This window comes from Oreochromis niloticus, linkage group LG20 (assembly GCF_001858045.2).
Source record: "Oreochromis niloticus isolate F11D_XX linkage group LG20, O_niloticus_UMD_NMBU, whole genome shotgun sequence".
NCBI classification, from domain to species: domain Eukaryota; kingdom Metazoa; phylum Chordata; class Actinopteri; order Cichliformes; family Cichlidae; genus Oreochromis; species Oreochromis niloticus.
Window position 1 is genome coordinate 8146016 of NC_031984.2, and position 17303 is coordinate 8163318.

A 17303-nucleotide genomic window follows, 5' to 3' on the forward strand; every position below is an offset into this window, starting at 1 on the left:
AAGAAAGGCACATGCAAAATGTAAAAGTGAGATCAGAGGTCAAATGTGACCATACACCAGTATCTTTTTCTAAATAGGCAGTAAAATTTTAAGCATAGTTTCAAAGATGAAGGAGATTTTTTTTGGGAAATCTTATTTGACATTTAGGAAGAGGTCAAAGGTCCAAGGTAATGTTATATATCATTCTCTATGCCTATATGTCGTCAATACAAACAATGGCAGTAAGAAATGTAGTTTTAAATAGCTTTTTAAAGCATAATTATCACTTTGACCTTTTAGATCAATCTGTTGACCTTTAAGAAGAGGTCAGAGGTCAAATGTGATATGGTACTTTCTATTATATTAAAATTAATACACACCACACTCGTAGTTTCAAAGTTATAAGGCTTTTTGCCAGTTTTTCGACCAATAAGTCGATATATTCACCTTGATGACCTTGGTGGATGTAAGCCAAATTTTATTCGACATGACCGCACTCTACACCCCTGCAAAGTTTTATTAGAAATCATTCAAAACTTTTTAGCTATTGTGGTTAAAGACAGAATCTACCACAGACTACCATAAACAACCTCCTTGGTGGAGGTAACTAGTTACAATTAGGGATGGGTATCGTTTAGGTTTTATCCGATACCAGTACCAAACCAGTACTTTTGAAACGGTGCCGGTGCTTAAACGGTGCTCGAACCAGTGCTTGAAAAATGGAGAACACAAAATTGGTCCAAAAAGCTCTCATGTTCAGCTGTTTTCTTTGTAAAAAGATAACAATGTTAGCCTTTTCTGCAGCTATAGGGGATTTATGGCATCACTCTTGGCTGGAAGCAGTGCTTAATCAATGGAAAAAACACAAACTTTGTCCAAAAACCTCTCATGTTTAGCTGTTTCCCACTTTTTCTTTGGTCATTTTAGCCTTTTTGGCCAGGGTGAAGGGAGTATCTGCCATCAAACAAGAAGACAGCCGCATCTAACAAGCAACTCACACAGAGAAGAACGGCTGCTGCTGCCATCATCATCCGTCATCATTTCTGCTACACTGACAGGGCTAGGGGCCAGGACTCTACTCTTCGGGTTCTTGGGGGATTTTGCTAACTCCGGGTCCGATAACAGGCACCACACCCGCAGTAGATGTGCGCGGTGTGAGGTCTCGCAGCAAGCTATCAAATACGGCGCATTTCTCGGCTTTTAACAAAATGCTATACGTCGCCAGGTGTTTCATCAGATTCGAGGTGTTTCCTCCTTTGCACAGTATCACCTTAAAGCACTTGTTGCAGGCTGCTGAGTTTGCATCTTTTGCTGTGAAGTACAGCCAGACTTTTGACCGCTTCGCCTTGGGCGTTTTTAATCTGTAACTCTGCTCTAAAAGAACGTACGTACCTGGGCCCGCCTACTACGCTTGCAAAGGTAAAATGATTGGCTAGAATCCAAAGTGTATGACATCTCAGGAAAAAAAAGCACTGAAATAAAGCACCGAAATGTGCGCTGCTTTTCGGTCTGGTTACTTCCGTTTATGTCAGAACCGGATACCGGTACCCATCCCTAGTTACAATTCCATAAGTCTTAGCTGAAACTGATGAAATGTTGTGGTACACAAAGAGAAGACTGACAAAGAGAACAATAAAGGAGTTCAAACACCAGTCTGGATTTTAAATATTTCTTTTTGATATATTTCAGGTCCATTGAAGCAAACTAAAAAAACATTTGCAAAAAGTGCAAACATTTCAGTCTGTGTTGTGCTTTCCTCAGTGTAAAATGAGCCATGCACCATTAGTCACCCCATATGTGGCTCACTCTACGGGTGACATTGTTAATAACTTAGGGTTTGATTGGACACCGATGAATCCAACTACCAGCTGGTAAGGTCATACCAAACACATTACAGTAATATAATTCTGAAACATTAGCACCTTCTGGTGCACATAATAAAACACTGGAAATGAGATCTACATGTACAGATGAACAGAAAACGGGTCAAATCTAATCTGTTTAACTAATTTTATAGAAAAATGCACTTATATTTATTGACTCTCAAATTAATTTGTGTCCTTGTGAACCTGTGGCATTGCCTAAATGTCTCTGTTGGGTGGAGTCCCACTCTTTACTCCAAAAATAAAAGAGTCAAGAATCTCTTTGCACATGTCAGATACAGTAAATATGTACTGGATTTTTCTATAATTGTACAGATGTAAACATTTCCAAATGATGAAAAAGTTGTGTAAAATACAGAAGACATGTTTTCTCCTTTCTGGGTTTCCATTCACTTAATAATGCAAAACTGTTTTTCTCATAATCGTTTGCAAATGCAAAGTCAAAAACTGATCAAAGGCTTTTTGAAGTTCCACTAACATCTCCTTTAGAGATGTCTAGCCTCAAACTTAATGCAGGGTGGACCTTTTTGGCCTTGAATGATTGCTTGAGTAGTGTAAAATGTACTCAGAGGAATATAGAACCATGCCAAGAGACTAAACATTGACACTGATTGTAATTAGACCTCAAGGTGGCTGTAGAGTCTAAGTAAGCTCTTTTATAATGTAACGATCAATTAAGAAATGTATAGTATTATGCATCTGTCTAGAAATTATTAGTTTCTTCTGTCATGCAAATGAATCTTTAAGGTTCCTTGTTAGTGCTTACAGTTCCCTTTTGGACAGTGCGGTCCTTGTTTCAAATCCAACTGCAGTTTCATATCCTCACATCTCTCTGCTACCTCAGTCTAACAAAGAAATCTCATCTTAAAGACAGAGGAACTCTACAGAAAATGCAGGCAACCCTCCAACCTGCAGTGTGCTTTATGATAAAAGTATATGCTGCATTAAACCTGAACTGGATGGTGCAGAGATCCAAGAACAGGAGCACAATGCAGCTGCTTTTTGGTACAAAAAAGGGGAAATGTTGCATTATTTTGCATCAAATTGACTCTTTAATGCATCTTTATGTGTAATCTGTGTTCTAAATAGATAGCTAGTCTCAGCTGTGAGACTAATCGGGGCATCAGATATCTTCAGAATCTTCAGAACAGATAACCCAATAGTGCATTATGCAGTCCTTGCTTCACTCAGTCTGAGTGCTGTAGTGGTTACAAAGAGCCGACTTTAAACAAAATATAAGCATTGATCCCAGAAACAAACCTTCAGTAAGAGACAACACACTTATTGTACATCACTTCTCCCTGAATCGAAGCACTGGGCTGAATGTCAATGTGAAACTAAAAGAGATTCTTTTTTTTAATCTGTGCTTGTGTTTGTTTTCCCACAGGAAAGTGTTGACCTTGGAGAGATCATGTTTTCACTATGCTACCTGCCCACTGCAGGCAGACTCACACTTACTGTCATCAAGTGCAGGAACCTAAAGGCCATGGACATCACGGGATACTCAGGTGTGTTGTGTTGTGCCTGCACTTTCAGCTGCACTGACTCAAAATGAATGGTGCTCCTTTGAGAATCCAATTGTGAGCATGTCAAATTGAATAAACAAACAAAGGAAAGCTCTCTCCCTAATGCTGCATTCTGTTTATATCAGCAAATATTAATAAGCAGCACTTGCAATATTAAGACAATGTCAGCAAATAGTTTCAGGCGGTCTGTTTATTTTAATGTCCCGCTGTTCCACTTTTCTATTAAACATTTTCCCTACAACACTGATACCACATGTGAAACGTAACATTTATCGCACGTTAAATGCCAGGCTTTAGGTGTAATTCGGAGTGAAAGTGGTAATTTTCTTCCCGTTTTAAATGACATTTCAATTTTTTTGATGTTATTCACAATTTTAATCCTTGGAGTTTTCATGGATTTAGCTGACTACCATTATCTCGATTTACTGAACTGTGCCTTCAAGCATTTGTTGGGACTTTTTTTAAGGTGGCTTACGTCTGATTAGTGTAGTATAATAGCTCGTGCAAAGTGATTTATTACTGACAGATGAAAAATGGAATCAGCGTTCAGGAGACTCTCTCAGTCATGCTTTTTAGCAGTTTTCTACGGCCTCCCCTTGTCTTTGGTTAGACAAGGCATTCACTCATCTGCGTTTATGCACATTACTGATTCCTGGTTCCCCCAGCGTTGCTTTCATGTTAACACTATTAACACTGTATTCATTGGACTTCTTTGAAGATGTTTTGGCAGTGAAAGCAACCACAGAAGCTTTGTTGTTTTTAAAATTTGCCAGAGGCCTTCGTGATAATTGCTGCTCTGGCTGCTCCTGAAAGAGACGGACAACTTGGAGGTTGTCCAAACGTAATGATATTCAATTATAAAGTCACATTTTCTGCCCTTGTTCATCCTGTTTTCCTCTCACCTATCAGATCCCTACGTGAAAGTGTCGCTGATCTGTGATGGGAGACGTTTGAAAAAGAAGAAGACGAGCATTAAAAAGAACACTCTGAATCCCACCTACAACGAGGCCATCATCTTTGACATCCCGCCGGACAGTATGGACCACGTCAGCCTCCACATCTCCGTCATGGACTATGATTTGTACGTACATATTTGACTTACTTATTTAGTAATAGTGAAAAAATGTTTCAGCTTTTTATCTGATACATTTTTATCCATTTGCTATTTCATTGAACACATGACGCTCCCACAGCAGTCATGATCAGGGTGACCAGATACCAAAAAATTAAATGAAATAAATTAAATTAAAAAATAAAATAAATGCACATGTAAGCAGATTTCCATTTAACATGTAAAGGCCAAATAACTGATATAACAAAGTACATTTTCCAATTTTCTTCCTAAGTAAATGCAATAAGGATAAAGGGTATAAAGTCCTGTATTGTGTTTTATTTCAGTGTCATTTTAGCAGCTGTTCTGTCAGCTGGGTTTCAGTAGGGATGCATCCATAGATCATCAAATGTTTTTTGAGCCATATCCAACAATTTAAGTAATTTCTTAGCCGGCTGTGACACACATACACTGTGTCGCTTCATGCCCTATCTTCACTTGTGTGAAACTGAATATAATAAAAACCCTTTCCTGACTTCTTCACACGCACTCAGTAAAAGTAATACTTTAGAAAAGTTCACATCCTGCACAGCCTGTCAAAATGTGGGCGACTGCCTCAATATGGCTTTTGGGGTCAAGGGATAAAAATGCTGTTCAGTTCCAGTTTCTAGTTGTGATGGCTTGGCTGCTAGTGGAAATAGATGTAATAAGTGTTAATACAGAAATAGTGGGAAATAAAGGAGTGGAAGTGGGTTGCAAAGTGAGTTGCATAAGCAGCTGCAACTGTGGACATCCTGGAGCACCTTAGATAGTCCATTCCATACAGGATACAGGATTTTCCAATAGGTTATGTAAAAGGGAATATGAAAATAAACTGATGTTGACTTGTTTTGAGAAAAGCTGAGCTGCCTGGAACCACAGCTGAGTTTGACTCTGTGGCCTGCAGTAACTAATGCATTGTTCAACATTGTCTGTGTTTACCAGAAACCAGCAGGAAAATTAATAAAAGATGATCTTACTTGTGCAGAATCATGCAAGTGCAGATTTTGGCATTAGAAAGCTCCTGCAGGTGAAAAGTTTTGTTTCTGCTTACCTGAAAGTTAAAATATAGGAACAGGATTTTAAGTATCTATTTGCTGGCACATATAAATTACAATAGTTTTGTAAAAAAAAATAAAAAAAAATTGTAATGCTATGAAATTCTCAAACTTTGTTTAAAAGTCATTTATGAATTTATATATTACTTGTACACCTCAGAATTGGTTCAGTTTGCATTTTTCAAGGCAGTCTCAGAACACAAAAGCACAACAGTGTATGCACAACTGACTGAAGCTGACTACAGTCAGTCTACAGTCATGGTGGATGCTGGCATACATGTCTGTGTCATATGTTGCTGTGCGACAGGCAGACTGGGGATCCAAATGCAGGACACAGATAACAAACCTTGACTCAAAAAACAGCTTTATTGCTGTAACTCATGGAGCAAAATACAAAATAAGAAAAATTTAGACTAGGCAGGAACCGAGAACGTATGGAACTGGCATTATGGAAACAATACGGACCACACAGGGCACACAACCTCAGGGAGAATACAACAAAGAACGATGGGAGACTCAGACAACAAATACACACCAGGTAATGAGGGGAGAGCAAACAGGTGGGAGACACAGCGGGAACAAATCTGGGATAACGAGATAAGGCAAGTGGGACAAAATACAGAACAGGAGCAGGAAATAAATAATACTGAAACACAGGCACAAACCTACAAACATGACACAAAGACAGAAAGACAAACAAACATGGAGACATGACTGACTGAGGAGACAAAACTAACTACAAAAACAAGCATGACTGACATAGTAATGTAGGTCTTTATGGATTCATAACACATCAAGACACCTCTTTTGCCAACTTAGTCCCATAATGTCTGCTACTGAATATGCCTGACATGAGCTGGGTTAATGAGTTCATCAGAGGCCACCACAACCAATGACCATTGCACAGCTGCAGGCTACACTCATCACTCACCAACAGATCTGAAGGAGGAAGCCTCATATTAGATGTCTCGTATCTTTTTCTTCGTTCTGCTCTCCTTTTAAGAGTCGCCACAGCAGACCATCTGCCTCCATCTCACCATATCACTTGCATGATCTTCTGTCACATGGACGTTCTGCATATCCTGCCTGACTACATTCATGAATCTTCTGCCTGGCAGCTCCACCTTCAACATCCTATGTCCAGTATATCCACTATACCGGACAACTTTGCCCTAACTTTGCCTCCAAATTAGTCTCCACCTGACTTGTTTCTCTTATAAACTCATTTATAATCCTGTACCTACTGGTCCAGTAGAGCTGAAGATGCTTTTAGTCTTGTATGCACATATATTATAGTCCCGGTGTATAAAGTCTATTTAAAACACAAACTTGTGTTTCTTTTTGACTGCAATAGTTTAAAAAGTTATCAGGATCCAGTAATCATATAATTACTTCATGTGAAGTAGGAGACATTTTTGATGGGGGAAAAAAACAAATATATATATATATACATATATATATATATATATACACACACATATATATATAGATATTTTGTCTTTCTTATTAACAGAGCAGTACCAGGATTAGAGGTGTGGCCCCAAGTGCTTTATTTACAGTCTGCTGTTATGCAAGGAGAAAATCCAGTGCTGCTAATAATCTTGGGGATTATGTGTTTCCTCCATTTACACTTCACATTGTTAACAGAGCAGCGATCAGCTCTGAAGCGAGTCAGTTCTTCTGCCACAGAGCTGATCAGCTGCAGATCCACCGCATCAATCAGGGGGACAACCACACTCAGATTTGTGTCTCCTCTGATTACAAAATGGGCGTCTTACAGTTATAAACAATGTGTATGAGACGTCATGTCAAGTTAAATCAGACGTATTCATACCAGTATGCGTGTGTGTCCCTACAGGGTAGGTCATAATGAGATCATTGGTGTGATGAGAGTTGGATGCAGTGCTGAGGGACTTGGCAGGGACCACTGGAACGAAATGCTGGCCTATCCGCGGAAGCCAATTGCACACTGGCACCCCCTGCTGGAGCCCAAAAAATCTGAGAAGGAGGTAAGTTTGAGGGTGGATTATTCTGTACGTGTTTATGATTTTGGATGAGGAATCAGGGGACTTAGCTGGTAATTCTCAGCCTACTTAAGGAACATTGCTATATGGAAGAGGATTCAAACTGCGAAGGGCTCTGAAGGAGAGACTTGAAGAAAGATGCTGCTTGAGGTTTGAGCAACAGGTCCACGGAGCGGAGCGCTTTGCAAATTAACTTTAAATTAGTTGTTTGTCTAATTTGGCTCATTTATCAGTACACTTTGGAGCAGCCACTGGAAAACTGCTTATGAGGTAATTAAGTATACTCTTTATGAGAATATTGATATATCTAAAAACCAAAGCAAAAAAAATCCATAAACCACCAAAAAAGATGATTGTTGTAAAACCTGGACTTCCTGGACCTGGAACTCTTCTTGACCAACAGATTAGTGCAATGATAGCTGTCTGCACATGCATTAGTATTGCATAAACAACAAATAATAATAGATAAATGGGCTTAGCACAATCAGCAAGTAAGATGTTGACAAATAGAAGTTAAGAAGCGACTGAAAAGTAGGGATGGGTTTCGTTTAGGTTTTATCCAATACCGGTGCCAAACCAGTACTTTTGAAACGGTGCTGGTGATTAAACGGTGCTCGAACCGGTGCTTAAAGAATGGAGAACACAAACTTTGTCCAAAAACCTCTCATGTTTTTATTTTTAGAAGTCTCTCATGTTTAGCTGGGCTTTTTTTTTTGTAAAAAGATAACAATGTTAGCCTTTTCTGCAGCTATAGGGTACATATGGTTTCACTCTATCAAACAAGAAGACAGCCGCATGTAACTGCGACGGTGTTTGCTAGTTCATCTTACATGCATTAATGTAATGATGTGGTTAGCGTACTCAACGTTAATTACACACGAACAACATTAAGCTACTCACGCAGAGAAGAACGGCTGCTGCTGCCATCATCATCCGTCATCATTTCCACTACACTGGCAGGGCTAGGGACCAGGACTCTACTCTTCGGGTTCTTGGGGGATGTTGCTAACTCCGGGTCCGATAACAGGCAACCCACCCGCAGTAGATGTGCTCGATGTGAGGTTTATCTAATACGGTGCATTTCTCAGCTTTTAAAAAACCGCTATGCGTCACCAGGTGTTTAATCAGATTCGAGGTGTTTCCTCCTTTGCACAGTATCACCTTAAAGCACTTGTTGCAGGCTGCTGAGTTTGCATCTTTTGCTGTGAAGTACAGCCAGACTTTTGACTGCTTCGCCGTTTGCGTTTTTAATCTGTAACTCTGCTCTAAAAGAACGTACGTACCTGGGCCCGCCTACTATCCTTGGAAAGGTAAATTGATTGGCTACAATCCAAACTGTATGACATCTCAAGAAGAAGAAAAAAGCACCGAAATAAAGCACTGAAATGTACCGTTTATGTCAGAACCGGTACCCATCCCTACTGAAAAGTAGCACAGTTTTAATTTTTATGTGTACCTCACAAGTAGGAAGTCAAAACTTGGAATTATGCTACATGTGTACCAAAGATTATAATGACATGGAAAATATTTGCTTTGTTCCTGTAAAATATTCTAATCGTTGTTACTTTTTTAAAGTTTCCTGTTTATTCAGATGGTGCCTGTTATCCTAAGACTGTAGCTCCATATTTTCAATCTCAGACTGAAAGTAATCCCTACGTTTCTTATACCGGGCTTTGGTGTCTCTAATGAGCTTCTCGTTAAGCCAACCTTCTTCCGATTGGCTGATCCTCAACAATAGAATTTTTAAATTGTACTTGGGTTGGTCTCCTATGCTCATACTGGCTCAGATTAGTACATTACAGAAATCCCTTCCTCCTGACATCACAAAGAGCCAAGAGTAGAAAAATGAAACTGAGCTTTAAGAACAGCTTACTTACATAAAGGCTTTATTCAAAAGTTATCCTTTGCCTTTCCCCTTTGTATATACACTTACCAGCCACTTCATTGGGTACACCTGTTCAACAGCTCATTAGCACAAATACCTAATCACCCAATCACATAGGAACGACTCATTTAGGCATGTAGACACAGTCAAGAGGACCTGCTGAACCTGAAAGTGAGCATCAAAATGGAGATAAAAGGTTATTTAAGTGACAATGATAATGGTATGATGGTGCCCGACCAGTTGGTCTGAGCATTTCACAAACTGCTGATCTACTGGCATTTTTCCCTCACAACCATCTGTAGGGTTTACAGAGAATGCTCAGAAAAAAGAGAAAACATCCAGTGAGCGGTAATTCTCTGGGCAGAAATGCCTTGTTTATGCCAGAGGTCAGAGCTGACTGGCCAAACTGCTTTAAGCTGAGAGGAAGGCAACAGTAACTCAAATAACATCTCTACTAAAGCTTTCCCACCAGGCTTGTGCTGGTTCTTAATCTAGAACAAACTCTGTGCATTTCATCCACTCCTGGCAGCTAAGAATAGGAAATTGAGGCTACAGTTCAGGCAGGCTCACCAAAATTGGATAAGAAGATTTGGGAAAAGGTTGCCTGGTCTCGTGAGTCTCGATTTCTGTTGCAAAATTCAGATGGTAGGATCAGAATTTGATGTAAACAGCATCCTGCATTGTATCAATAGTTCAGGCTGCTGCTGGTGGTGTACTGATGTGGGGAGATTTTCTTGGTACATTTTGGGGCTCCAAGTAACAGATGATCATTTTATAAACCCGACAGCCAACCTAAGTATTGCTGCTGACCATGTCTATGCCCCTATGACTATAGTTTACCCATCTTCTGATGGTTACTTCCGTAAGATAACACGCCATGCTCATCAAATCATCTCAAGCTGGTTTCCTGAGCATAATGATGAGTTCACTGTACTTGAATGGCCTCCACAGTCATGGGAGATTCCCATGAAGAATGTGACACCAACAAAGTGTATTAAGCAACTGTGTCATGCTATCATTTTAACATGGACCAAAATCTCTGAGGATTGTTTCCATTACCTATTTGTAGGTGATGGGAGGCAAAAGGACGGCCAACCCAGTACTAGAAAGGTGTACCTAATCAACTGGCTGATGAGCATATAAAAAAACAGAACCAAGGAAACACATACCATGTCCACTTTCAATGCAAATGCAGCTACAAAGCAAATATCAATCAGAATACACATGAAGCAAATTTAAAAACCATGGTAACTTTAGGAAGTAGTGAGAGCATTGCTGAACCCATGGCAACAAATTCAGTGTTTAATTCTGACAAAGCGTTATAGGAATTGCCGTTCCAAAACTTGATGGATATTTAAAGGCAAATTTCATTATACACAAGCCAGCACTAAAGATAATAACTGTGGCTTTCTTTATTTCTATTATAATTGCAGCCAAATCATAAGGCCTTTTACAGCTAGATGTGACTCTATTGCATTTTGCATCATTAAAGAAAGTTTTCAGGAAAATAGCTTCAAGAAAATGAAAATAAAAGAAAGTTCTGGGGAATAAGGTGCAGGTGATTAGGGAGCTTTCTTTGTTTTAAATTGAGCATTTTAAGGCACAGAAGAAGAAACGATGATGACATTTTGCATGTTTAGAGTCGAGGTTTCATGCTACTTTTTTATCACTTACTGAACGTTCTGACACACTGATTTGACACCTTTGTTTTGGCCGATATTGAAAGTGAGCAAAGCGACATATGTGCCATGAATCACTGCCTTGTGTCTGTGTGCCCTGTAGTGGAAGGCAAGGACAGCCAGCTTTGACAGCCAGGGCTCCTGCCCTTCACCCAGGCCCCCAGCCAGTCCCTGAGCAGAGCCACCTGTGACCCAGCAGCCCAGAAGGGGGTTTCCGCCCTCCTGCTAAACCACTTCCTGTCTGTCTGATTGAGGAGAAATACAACCCCAGCGTGTCTCCCTCTCCCACTTTCTCTCTCTGTTTCTCCCTTCCTCGAGTCTAGTTCCAGAGCACTCCCAAGAACTGATCTCGGACTACCGTCAGTCAGTTAGTTGTGTAAAACCAACTCTGTTTTCGGGTTAAATTTAGGGTCCTCAATTTCAAATGTGGGTGTTTTGATGGGCCGAAGTCATTTGGCGGACATGCAGTCTGCAGATACTGAGCCGTCTGAGCTGAGACGAGCTGATTCCGGTGTCCTCACGGGAGACTTTTCAAACACTGAAGATTCAACATTGCACTGCAGAGACGTTTGATGAAAAAAATAAAAAAGCTCAGTCGGATATCACTCCTTGAAAGCAGTGGAGGTTTCGCAGAGGGAAGCTGAGGACACGGCCTCAGCAGAAAAGGAGAAGACCTTAAGAGATCTGAAGCTTTTTCAAAACTCTACAGCTGTATAAGAATAAACGATGCTGAGTGTAGCATTTTGGAAATATTAGATATAAAACCACTCCACCATTCGTTATTGTTTGTGATGCTCCAGCTGAGTTTGCTGTACTTCCACTTTCATCACTAACAGAAGCAATTATCAGATCTCCATCTTATTGAGGAGAGGCGGGATCAGACTGAAACTAATATATTGTCAGCCTGACAAACTGCAGCTTTGGTGTGTTTTCAAAAGCAGACATTTTACATGACAAAGAAGAAAAAGCTGCAGGATTATTGGGCTTCACAGCAGAGCAAATTGGCTGCATTGCAGATTTTTTTCGGGTCTTTGTCCATTTTCAGCGTAAGAGGTAGGAGTTTAAATTACCACACAAAGGCACAGCCAGATTCTAAAAGACAAAATATAATTTTGACAAACAAAAGTTTTCACAGAGGGAGCTGCAAGGGTTTCTGTAAACAGGGAAAATGCGAGCACACTTTACACACCCTTACCTCTTTCTCTGTTTGATGTTGCAATCTCACCCTCTCTTCCAGGTGAAAGCTCACACCAACGCTCATGTTTTCTTTCAGAGAAAAACACTTTTCAGAAACACTTCTTTGTCACATATTGTGTTTTTATGTTTGTTTTTTTCATCTGATTTTGGTGGATGTGTATAGCTTTATGTACAGGCATCTGCTGGTTACCGTATGTATGTTTTATCTAAACAGAAAAAAACAGAAGAGAAATACAATGATGAAAAAAAACTGACTTTAAATTTATGTAGCCTTGTTGGTGGTAAGGATTTAAAATACTAAATGGAAAAAAAAGAAGAAATTCCTTCCTTTTTAGAAACATTCAACTTTCTTGATGTTTATGCTGTCTAATTATACTGCTGGATTCATGTACAGGGATAAATTATGCTGGATCTGTAATATGTGGCATTTGGAGGATATTTGATGTAAGAAAATGTTTGATCTGTATCAGTATTATTCATTTGATTGGTCCCTGGTTATTATTGGCTCTCTTTACAGTAACTCAAGTTTTAGTTGGATAAAAGATGATGGATGCAGTCTGCGTATCTATGGAGTATACACCTTTGATATGTTTGATACAACTGCCTTTTACTCCAGACATTATACCGAGTTACAGTTTTGAACGGATCATTGCATTGCTTTATCGTACTGACTTTAAACACTAGCAGCTGCAATGCTGCACAAGTGCTGATGATGCAATTTCAGTCAAGCTCCCTCATAACCCTTACATACAGTGGATACTAAATTTGTGTAAGCTTAATTAAGCACTTACTTGAACAAGTTATAAACTCGTTTTTTTATATCCAATTATGTTAAGCTCATACACTGTATATAAAAGATGTCTGCAGCCAACGTGATACGACCCTTTGGTTAATAAAGTGCTGTTGTGAAGCTTAAAGCTGCCCATTTTTACCATCACCATGTTGGTGTTTTGGAGCCCTATGTGATGAGAGAGGGGTGGATGATGCTGAGAAACTGAGGAACACTCCACTCTCATAGGGACTCATCAGTAGTGTTGGGTGTACCATGTTCCAAAGTAACACATTATATAATATTATTATATATTAGTATAGCATTTTTCAGTATCACAGTAATGTAACATATTCTTGTACTAAATTCAGTAGTTACATTACAGTTACATTTATGTACTACTTACATAAGTAGTACTACTTAGTTACATTCCAAAGCGTCACGTTTTCTGTAGAGTTAAAAAACAAAAACAAATCAAACATGGCTTTTTAAATGTATATTTACACAACAATCAGCTGATTTGGAATGATAATCTCAGAATGGTCTACATCATTTAAGGAGTGGAACTTTGGATATTCCTTTTATTTTTATTGTATGAAAGAGCAAGAGCGCAATGGCAAAGTGCAAACTGCATCTAGAATAGAAACAGCCACATTATACTGCTCACACAGCATTGGCTCTTTGCAGGCATCTGCACTGAGCATGCTAATGCAAAAGCTAGCAAAGAAAGCACATTGTCAGTTCTGTGTTCATAGGTGAAACTAAAAGGCAGATCTGATATGTGTGTCCTCATTCGGAGAGGGATTTGTGTCAGTTTGTGCATTATAGCTTTGGGTTTATATAGTTAGCTGATTATTAAAGGAAAACACAAAATTAATTTAGCAAGTAGTGTAACCAGTTAATTTCCCGAATGAGTAATTATGTAATGTACTACATTACTTATGAGGAAAGTAATGAGAAATGTGTAATGTATTACTTTGGAGTAATGACCCAAACACTGCTCATCAATCATAGCCTAGGCCAACATAAAGCACATTCTGTTTCATTGTTTTAAATGCTAGTGGCAAATTTGACAAGAGATTTACTGAGACTCAGTGAGCAGAAGGAGTTTTCTTCCTGTAGACTTGCAACCTGATGAGTCGGCCTTTACTATTTATTGGAAGAAAACTTGTTTAAGGCACTTTCCAAATTGGCTTCACTTTTCAAACCAGGAGGCTACGTCCATCTTTTATTTACAGTCTATTGTTTGATCCCCAAACGTTAACTCTTAAAATTCTTCAGCCTTGACTTCTGTAACTTTATTAGTTTTCTCACAAGTACTTAAACAATGCCAGGAGAACCAATTCAGGAAATTATCTAAGCCGTCCTTTCTCATATGGATCACACAATAGGACATAATCTGAAGTTCTGTCACTCCCAAAAATGATTCCTTTTGGTTTAGACAAAGGTGCTGACTAGATAGATCATGCAGGAGACATTACAACCATTCCCAAGCCGTGAAACTTCCGGACTGTTAGCTGCATTACTCTCAAATTAGCACAATCAATTATCATACAGACTTTGTACTGAGGAGCTGACAGGTTAAAGATCATCTAATGCAACAAATATTTGAGCTTTTACAGATTCTCTATCATGTAATAGTTAGAAAATGTCAGCACCCAGAACTTTTAGTGCATTTGTAAAAACACCTTTGATAAATAGTATGCAGCAGCAGGCAGTTTTTTTTTAATTTATTTATTTATTTTTTATTCAGGGCAGATGGCAAAATGAAGCACAAATTGCGGTATCACATAAAACGAATACAAGCCATTTCATGGTTCCTAGCTGGTTGCCGGCATGGCCTTGATTCTGCTCTCTTATGATCAAGTTTGACACTTATTAAGATGAAAAGCAGTTTTTTAACTGAAAATATTTCGTCATGGACCTTTACGCCGAGGCCACTGAGATTCCAACTCATCCGAGATTTTTTGTAGATGGTATCAATCAGAAAATCCCAGGTTTCCTTCTTGAATTACCACATTCACAAGATTTTCAGAAAACTTGACTCCAAGGTCAAGGTCACCAAAATTCAACTTTATACAAGATTTTCTGTACATGATCCTATGATATCAATTTGAAGCTCCTACGTCATGTGATTCTTGAGTTATCGCATTAACAGACTTAGATGTTCACACCACCCGCCCACCAGGTGTGGTGACGACAAAACTCCATCAGCCTTTTACAGCAGAGGGGAAAAAAGCTATACATATAGAGGGTGTCCAAATTTATGGGCTGCATCCTCCTGAGGCTGCCTTAGTAGGCCGATTATGTCACAGACGCGACAAAGGCTGTCCAAATTCGTAGACTCCTCCGAATGCAGCCGACAAGTGCGTCCTCCTTTTCCCCGAATTTGAGGGATGGGTGGGGTGTATCCTTCGTGGTCCACCATATCCCAGAATTCATAGCGCAGCCCAGCCAATTCCAGTTTTCAACAATGGCGGCCGCTACTAAGTTTTAATATTACTCTTATTACGCTTTCTGGGTCACAAAATATACTTTTAAGATATTTTCAGGCGAGAATGTAGGTGTGTAAACTTCAAATATCTGCTCGGTTTATCAAGATATCACATATCTGCAAAAGTGCTCCGACGTTTTCGGAGGCGTCTGTTACCCACCAGCTCGATAGCTAGCCGGGGCGATAACAGCGAACTCCCCGCACATCATTTTCAAACCTCCCCCCCCCGCGGTCTGCTACTCAGGTTAAACATGATATATAAGTCACTTAGATAACTTTAAAATGTTATTGTTTGGCTTTTTTGTTTATTTGTTCGTGAGAAAATTGGTTTGGCTGAGATTAAAGTTATAGTTTTCACACAGCTGAATAAACGTCAAACGGAAAACTGATTAAACAGAAGTGTGAATGATCGAGAATTTACGTCAGTGTCAGTGTCCTGTTATATATTAGATAGAAAGGAGCAGACGGCTGAGTTTATTGAACTCCACCGAGACAGCGGTGAGGCAAAACTGAAGGCTGGACTGTCAAATTTCACAGCCGCTCACTTCCGGCCTACCCGGCCTTCGGAGGACCCGGCCCACGTAGACCGCGAAGGCCGGGTCTTCAGGAGGATGCAACCTATGAATTTGGACACCCCCCACAATATACAGATTTTTTTTTTTAATGGGCCAATCTCTCCTTCAAGGTTACTTTCTGGTGAACCTCTGGACTGCTCTCATTAAGGATGTGTTTTTAGTCTACTTCTAACCACTTCCACTTGTGCATCTGCTTTTTAACGTGGACCTCGATCACACAGAAACTCCTTTATCATACCAACCTGACTTTCATGTTAATTTATCTCTGGTTATGAGCGCTAGCTATCCAGCAAAACTTGTGAAAAAAAGTCACCTATTTTACTGTTTTTTCTGGCAACCATATTCTTATTTTATATCACTACAAGTTACCTTTGTTAATAAAGATATTCTGTGGTTTTCTACCTCCCTGTTGCATGCTCATACACAACTCCTTGTAAACAAAAACAAAGTTTAACTAAAACTATACTAATATTGTATAATTAGGATTTTTTTTTACCTTTATAACCAGAATAAAAATTTATTTCATAATTTTCTGGAGTTAAAATCAGGACATTTAGCCCAGACATGATAATATGCAGAGTAAATGTTAAGCAAGGAGGCTGACAGACAACATTTAAAGATTATATTTGGTAGGGCTTGTACAGATAATTTTTTTTTCTGACATGAGGACCATTTATTAAATAGTAATTTTGCATTATAACATCAGCCTACAGCAAATTTAATCTCATATTTAACAATGTTCTTGGCAACGGCACACAACCGTCTAGACATCTCTGGGAAAGGAATACTTAAACTCAGTTGCAGGCTGCTGCACAATGAACATGCTGTTTATCACAGAGTCTGTGAAAATGTCATTGAAAAGTTGGGTCCGGATATCAAGACATGAGCAGATGGATTCAGCAGACCGAGTAGGGCCTGTTTTAGTCATTTCCTTCATGGGAAGTTTACCCAGAGAGAGCAGTTTAATGCTGCTGTATTTCCGTAAGAGGCTGGGATGACAAAGCGGGGGCAGCTGATGGGTGGACAGGTCAGTATCTATAGAGCAGTGGCATTTCTCTAATTGGCACTTGTTACCATGAGAGTGAGTCAGTGCATTATTGTTTGTGCTTGGCGTAATCCATCATAGCATCTACACCCCTTTCAC

General features: G+C 39.4%; 1 protein-coding gene across 1 annotated transcript in view; it reads left to right on the forward strand.

Annotated features, from left to right (window-relative positions):
• syt6a (synaptotagmin VIa) overlaps positions 1–15535 on the forward strand; it is an 88076-nt gene extending 72541 nt beyond the window's left edge. Inside the window, exons 4-7 of the mRNA XM_005448832.4 lie at positions 3250–3370; positions 4298–4469; positions 7395–7545; positions 11228–15535. Coding sequence (XP_005448889.4) covers positions 3250–3370; positions 4298–4469; positions 7395–7545; positions 11228–11299 — 516 coding nt within the window. The 3' untranslated portion in view covers positions 11300–15535. The remainder of the gene's footprint in view (positions 1–3249; positions 3371–4297; positions 4470–7394; positions 7546–11227) is intronic.
• The last annotated feature ends 1768 nt before the right edge of the window (positions 15536–17303 follow it).